Source organism: Tachypleus tridentatus, chromosome 7 (genome assembly GCF_004210375.1).
Source record: "Tachypleus tridentatus isolate NWPU-2018 chromosome 7, ASM421037v1, whole genome shotgun sequence".
Taxonomy (NCBI): Eukaryota; Metazoa; Arthropoda; class Merostomata; order Xiphosura; family Limulidae; genus Tachypleus; species Tachypleus tridentatus.
In genome coordinates, this window is record NC_134831.1 from 184618116 (window position 1) to 184625353 (window position 7238).

Sequence of the window (7238 nt, forward strand, 5' to 3'; positions counted from 1 at the left end):
AAAGAAACATCCGTCACCAAATCTTAGGCTACTCTTGTTTTATTGAATAATGAAGTTTGACAGTTACTCCTATAGCAACATCACGGTCCTACAGAGCGAAAAGTGTTTCTGTGGGCGAAGGAGCGCGAGACATGAATCTTCAAATTTACAATTCAGTCACGCTAACCGTTAGGCTACAAACGGCTTGAAACAACCCTAGACTTAACCGAAATCCTGCCATGCTTACTGTGATCAGTTATTAAATAGATCAAAACGAGCCGAGAAACAAGACAAATGTTAATCTACATTTGTTTATTCATTCTATACTTTGGAAAGTTAGATATAACTTATTAAATATATTGTAAGTTTCTATGAATCTCATTTTCAATGTATACCGGACCGGGCGTGGTTCCGTGGCAAGTCTACCGGCACAAAAATCCAAATCCCCATGGTTCATATCTCACTACCGTAAAATCCCCTTTCAAAGTTTAGGCCCGTCCATACTTGGACATTCAAATCCCGCTATTCGATTACAGTAACCCAAGAATTGTAGGTGTGTCTTTAATTATCTGCTTTCCCTCTAGTCTATCAATTCAATATTAGGGACAGCTAGCATCAGTGTAACTTTACTTACTTTCCAAAACAAACCAGTAAACTGTTAAGTTCCAACTCTACAGGTGTTGGTAAAGAAGACAATTGGATGTTTTTAAAATATCCTTAAGATTTGTTTTTAAAAACACTGTTTGTGATACTTATTCACAGGTGCTGATAAATATTGATTACTTGACTAACCATCAACTGATAAAAACTAGAAATTTAGTACATATCACCTGAAACGTTCTTGTCTCAGTTGTACCTGAGCGCTGGCCATTAGAACATTAGAACGTACTATCTGATAAATTGCATGGAAGTTAGGTAGTTCGACTCACGGCCTGCGAGTCATGGGTTCGAATTCCGTCGTCAAACATCCTCACTCTTTCAACCGTAAGGCGTTACAATTAACAGCCAGTCCAATTTTTCATTAATAAAGAGTATCCACAGAGTTGGCGGAGAGGGTGAGTTGCTGACTAGCTGCCTTTCCTGCAGTTTATCACTTCTATATTTGGGATGATTAGCACAGATGACCCTTTTGCAAAAGTCAACAAACAAACAGACTGCCTGATTAGTACTTAAGTGGCAACAACAGATTTCAAAGAATAAGTGTAATTATTTTTAACGTTTTTAAAAATGTCTTTTAAGTGTTGCAATGATAATAAAGTGCATAACTCCTTTCTGTAAAGTTTGAAGCCACGACCCGGCATGGTCAGGTGGGTTAAGGCATTCGACTCGTAATGTGAGGGTCGCAGGTTCGAATCCCCGTTGCACCAAACATGCTCGCTCTTTCAGCCGTGGGGCGTTATAATTTGACGGTCAATCCCACTGTTCGTTGGTAAAAGAGTAGCCCAAGAGTTGTCGGTGGGTGGTGATGACTAGCTGCCTTCCTTCTAGTCTTACACTGCTAAATTAGGGACGGCTAGCTTTGTGTGAAATTAGAAAAAAAAAAAGTTTGAAGCCGCAGTATTTCAGATGTTTTGTTTTTTTAATTTCCAAAATGTAAAATCTTTGTAATATGTATATACACATGGTCACACAAGTTGATAAAATATCTATACAGGTAAAGAGCTTTTCTGAATTCATCACAGATTAACCTTTAAACAAGAGCTTTACGATAAGCGAGTTAATCTGAGCAGCATTCCAATGGTATAATTCATGTCTATGCTCATACATATATACAAGATCTTGGTGTGTTTAAGCTTTCAAAGCACACAGAAAGTCCACCTCGCAAATACCGAGCGTTTAGTTTTAGAGACAAAGTGGTTAAAGCCTATTGAGCTATAAACGTTAGATATGTAAGAAACGGTAGAATTGTTGTTTTTTTTTAAGTTTTTATATATGTTATTCAAACCATACAGGATACAATGGATAGTCTTCAAACGAACATGGAAGACGATGGAAACATTGATTACTTATCTTTGAATGGAGTCAGCCAAACTCGATCTAAACTATTCCTAGATTGCATCACCAAACGGGTCCAGGGTACCTACACTTGTGTGGCGGAGACTCCTTACAGTCGATCCAGCAGCGACACAGTGCTTTCTGTCTCACAGGAAGACCTAGCTGTGGGCGAACCTCTCTGTTTGAAAAACAAGTTATTTGGTTAGTTTGTATGTCAACTTAAAACTGCACTGATAGAATTAAATACCCTGTTAAGCATTTATAATGAGAGTCGAAACATATAAAAGAACTAATAAAACGTTTTACAATATTATTAAAAATTCACGTAATAACAAGTACTGTATTGTACGTAGAAAATAAAATTGTTTGTTGTGTACTACAAAATCGTAAGTCATAAGAATGCTTCCTACAATAACCAAGATATACGTTATATAGATACATAAAAACTTAATGACAAATGTACCATTTAGAATTTACTAAAGAACTGTAATCTCCTTTCATTTCGGCTGGCAACTGCATAGAAAAACTAAATTAAAAGGAATGGGGCGGGAAAATAATTGAATTTTATTATTAGGGGCACGTACTGCCCCCACCTCCTCAGTTCCAACGTCTAAGACAAATATAAATATAAAGCTTACTAAAAGGTGATCAAATAAAAAGCATAACATACGGAAAACGGTAACAATGTTTTCTTTAATTAAAACGACCATGGTTTATTGATATTTCCATTAATGGCTGAAAGTTTTCATGACAAGAGCAATTATTACCAGTTGCCAAGTTGTTGTAACATAAAGGTATAATTCTTCCTTTAACACATGGAGAGCAGCACCCTCTCGACCTTCACTGTCTTCCGTGAATGTCATACACACAGTAAGAGTAAACAGGTAAAAAAACCAAGGGTGTGTGGCTTAGTCGAAAAAATTTAAATGCAGCTTTGCTTTTAAACATTCCTTCAAGTAAGGTGCCTTGAGAAATAAATAAGGTACTTAAGTCAACATTAATGGCTGAGAGCGAAAGATTTCACCAACGTAATATAAATTAAACTTATTACAATCTTAGCGTCAAATAGCCCTCGTGTAGCTTTGCGCGAAATTCAAAACAAACCAAACTAATTATAATCTTTTCTTGAATATTTTTACATTGTGTGTGTGTTTTCCAGCAAAAGCAACAAAATACTATCTGGTATTCAGTTTTCTTCAAAACCCAAACAAATACTTGTAATATATTGTATATCAGCAGAACTTGCAGTGGTATTTGATCGTGTCAAGCTATTTTGTTACGTTCTAGTGTTAAGTTATGAGAAAAATAGAGAGATTTATTTAACAGAACCAGTAATGTAGTCAATATTAAGATATAATATCAGGAATCTCTAAGATGAGTCGTTAAGAATGTTACAAATATTGGATATCTATAACTAAAACTGTGTTTTGGTTGGCAGGTTTGCCTCCACGGATCTACACGTGGACACGCTTTCGCATAGAATTGCAAGGAAGCGACGTTCAGTTTTTCTGTCGTAGTTTAGGGCTACCAAAACCGACAGTGACATGGTCAAGAAGTGATAATGATACCCCGCTCGAGAATAATGAAAAGTACATCGTAAGTGTTAGTGGGTTAGGGCATTCTTTAATTAGAAAACGTACTGTTAATAGTACTTATTTTTCTTAACACCATAACTTTATACAAATATTTTATATAAATGAATGAAATCCCTCTTTTCCTTCACTTTTCACCAACAGAAACTATTCTGTGAAGTTGCGCGTCAGTGACACAGCGGCAAGTCTGCCAACTTCCACGCTAAAACCGAAGTGAGCCTTTTGTGTAACTTCGCGCTTGAAAAATACAACAAAAATTATGCGATTGTTTTTAAAATGCAACAAATAAAGTTTAACTTTCGTTTATTTTCTACAAGTGCATTTTTTTATATACAGATTTAACATGTAAACATACTTAATTGGAAGTAAATATGGTTTCTCTGTCAGGAAATACATGTTTAATTTGAACTTTCTTGTATTTAAATGCGAAGCCACGTAATGGGCTATGTGTACTGTACCCACCAAGGACATCAAAACCGATTTGTAGCCTAAGCTCTCAAACGGCTTGGAATGGCCAGGTGGTTAGGATGCTCGACTCGCAGTCTATGGATTGTGGGTTTGAATTTTTGTCCCAACAAACTTGCTCCTGCTTTTAGCTGTAGAGGTGTTATAATGTGACGCTAAATCCCACTATTTGTTGTTGAAAGAATATTCCCAGTGTTGGTTGTGGGTAGTGATGACTAGCTACCTTCCCTCTGATCTTTCACCGTTAAATTAGGGACAGCTAGCTCAGACATTCCTCATCCCTTTGCGCGAAAGTAAAAACAAACTAAACCAAGCCCTCAAATTTATTATCGAGCTACTTGGGGCAAAAACAAACAACAGTAAATGCATACTAAATTTCATGATCGAGTTATATAACCAAATAGACAATAGAGCAAAAATTCAAATTTAAAATAATTAAATTACATGTGTGAAAATTTTCTATCAAAATATAGTCATGTAAGTAGATAGATATTACAACTATTCGAGAGAAGCTAAGAAAAAACACTAAATTTATGAACATTTAGTTTTAATACGGTTATGAGACAATTATTGTTGCAAGTATGGCTTATCTGAAGATATTCAATTGTTTATATATATTTTTTGGAATATTTTGCAGATTCTGGACAACGGAGACTTAATCATACAAAACATAAGCTGGGAAGACATGGGCATTTACACTTGTAATGCCCAGAATGCTTTCGGATTAGATACGGCTTTGGCATTTCTTTATCCAGCAAAGGTGGGTCATTTATCAGCGAGAAACGTAATTGGTCTCTACATTTGTAACGATAGCGACTGTTTAGGATACTGTATAAATGTGTCATTAATAATCTTAGGTAAGATCAAATTGACCTAGTTTAGGATTCAGTGCAAAAAAAGTAGACCTGAACCCAAGGCCTATGGTCTATACTAAAACGTAAACACAACAGACGAAAGATGTTTACGTTGTTATGCTATAAATCTCATAGCAAGAAAAGTAAAAACCTCGCAAGAATTGTATGTATTAATTATATTAAGTGTTAATATTCTTGTAAGCTTTAAAATGTGACAACAATACAGAATAGTGTTATTGTCAAACATCCGAAGTATTCAGAAGTAACTTTCTTTTTCCCACGTGATAAGAAACAAAACAAAATGTATTTGTCGATGTGCAGCTGATAACATTTCTGTTTTGCTTATCATATTTTAACACTTAAGATACATAATTGGAATAATATTCTATAATTAAGACTAAACAACATACCGACTTCTTACTTTGTGGAACCGAAACGTTTTAAACTAATTCACGTTTTTTCCTTCTGTCTTTTGCACACAGCCCAACAGGAAGTAAACCATTATATTACCGGAAGTCTTCCTCTACTGCTAGCAACCTTAAGTGTTTTCTTCATTTCTGCATAAAAACGATCATGTATGAAATAAATTGTTAATTTGTTCATTAATTTCATTTGTTGTATACATTAGTTAAACCTTTTTTTTTTTTACGTGATAAATTTGTTCGGTCCATCAAGGAAGTTTTAAAGTATATTATTTGTATATTTTGACGCATTGCGGACTTGTTCATTTATTTTTGTAAATATTTATTTCTTTATAGTTTTATATTAAACATCAACATGTAAGTTATTTTTTTAATTATATGTTGTTGTTTTTTATTTTAGTTCTAGATGTAAATATTGAAACATCACGTGCTTGTGTTTCTCTTGAAAGAAGACATTAAAGGTTTATATAAATATGCATCATATGGTGTTGGGTTAATTTACTTCAACAGAAGTGAAAGGAAAAGATACATTTATATTCACACTAATTCTTATTGAATATCTTTAGAGTTGAAGTGAAACAAATATGCTTGTGAGCAAAGAATACAAAAGTCATGCTAGACTTATAAATACGTCGTTAGAAACATAGGTCAAACGTTGTTTGTTAAGTACAAAGCTACGCAAAGGGCTATCTGGGATCTGTGCTCTGCTCGCCACGGGTATTGAGACCCGACTTATAGCAATGTAAGTCCGCAGATATACCGCTGTGCCAATGGGGGGCACATAAGAGAAGCAAAAGTCATATAATGAACAATATGGGATTTTCAAAATAACGTGCTCTTAAAATTCTGTTGTCCAGTTAACTAGCAGTTTGAATAACTTGTTTTTATATTTTGTGTTCATGACAGAACTACTAAGGCTACGTACCACCGTCCCTAATTTTTAAATACTGATAGAGAGACAAGACAGCCAGTCAGCAACACCCTGCCATACACACACCATCCATAATAAGGGATTTGGCTATCTCTCTTATAACGCATACACTGCTTAAAATGCGGGAAGTAATTTGTGGCATCGCATCTACTCAAATCCAGCTAGCTAACTTCAAACTCTAAAACTGTATCAACCCATGCGCAGTAGATTGAAAAAATATTGTTTCTCTTCTCCCATTCTAATTACTGACAACCCTTTTGGAAAACTTACATTTTTCTAAGCTGTACTGCCAAGTGACAATGCTAGAGAAGATCACAAGATTAAATCTTTAGTTTCTACAGATTTGCATACTGGTAAAGTTATCTTGAAATGTTCCTATACTCTTCTACTTTCTCAAAATAACCGTTTAGACATTATGATGTAACCAAGAGCTTCAAGTTACTTGCTTTTAGTTAACCCATGGCTCTATCTTTCAGTTTAATTATGCGAAACCTAAGATCCCCAGTCCAGCATGCTAACACCTACGTCTCTGTCCATCCAAGCCACACTGAAGCTAGAAATGGTCATTAGAAAATGACCACCATATTCTAAAGCTTACATCATAGAGAAGGAAATAAAATATTATCTGTAGGTACAACTGCCTATTAGAAGACGACCACAATATTCCAAAACTTCCGACACTGAGAAGCAAATAAGATGTTATTCCAAGATAGAACTGCTTATAAAAGAGAATTTTATCAATAAGTTTGTTTGCTGTTAAGCGTAAAGCTAAATATGGGCTATCGGTACTGTACCAGCATCTGGTACTGAAACCCTGGTTTTAGAGTTACCGTGTTTCTCCGATAATAAGACCTACCCATAAAATAAGACCTAGTGTGATTTTTGGGGATAGTTTTAATATAAGCCCTAGTTAAGAGTGGCAGGAAGAGGAAAGAAATAAAAAAAAAATTAATTTATTAATTAGTTTAATAGTTAGTTAATTAGTTTGTTTAAGTATTAA

The 7238-nt window shown here is 34.9% G+C and overlaps 1 protein-coding gene across 1 annotated transcript in view; it reads left to right on the top strand.

Annotated features, from left to right (window-relative positions):
* Positions 1-5785, top strand: part of LOC143257474 (zwei Ig domain protein zig-2-like) — a 30763-nt gene extending 24978 nt beyond the window's left edge. The window contains exons 5-8 of the mRNA XM_076516172.1: positions 1932-2175; positions 3413-3570; positions 4669-4791; positions 5368-5785. Coding sequence (XP_076372287.1) covers positions 1932-2175; positions 3413-3570; positions 4669-4791; positions 5368-5382 — 540 coding nt within the window. The 3' untranslated portion in view covers positions 5383-5785. The remainder of the gene's footprint in view (positions 1-1931; positions 2176-3412; positions 3571-4668; positions 4792-5367) is intronic.
* Positions 5786-7238: the final 1453 nt, after the last annotated feature.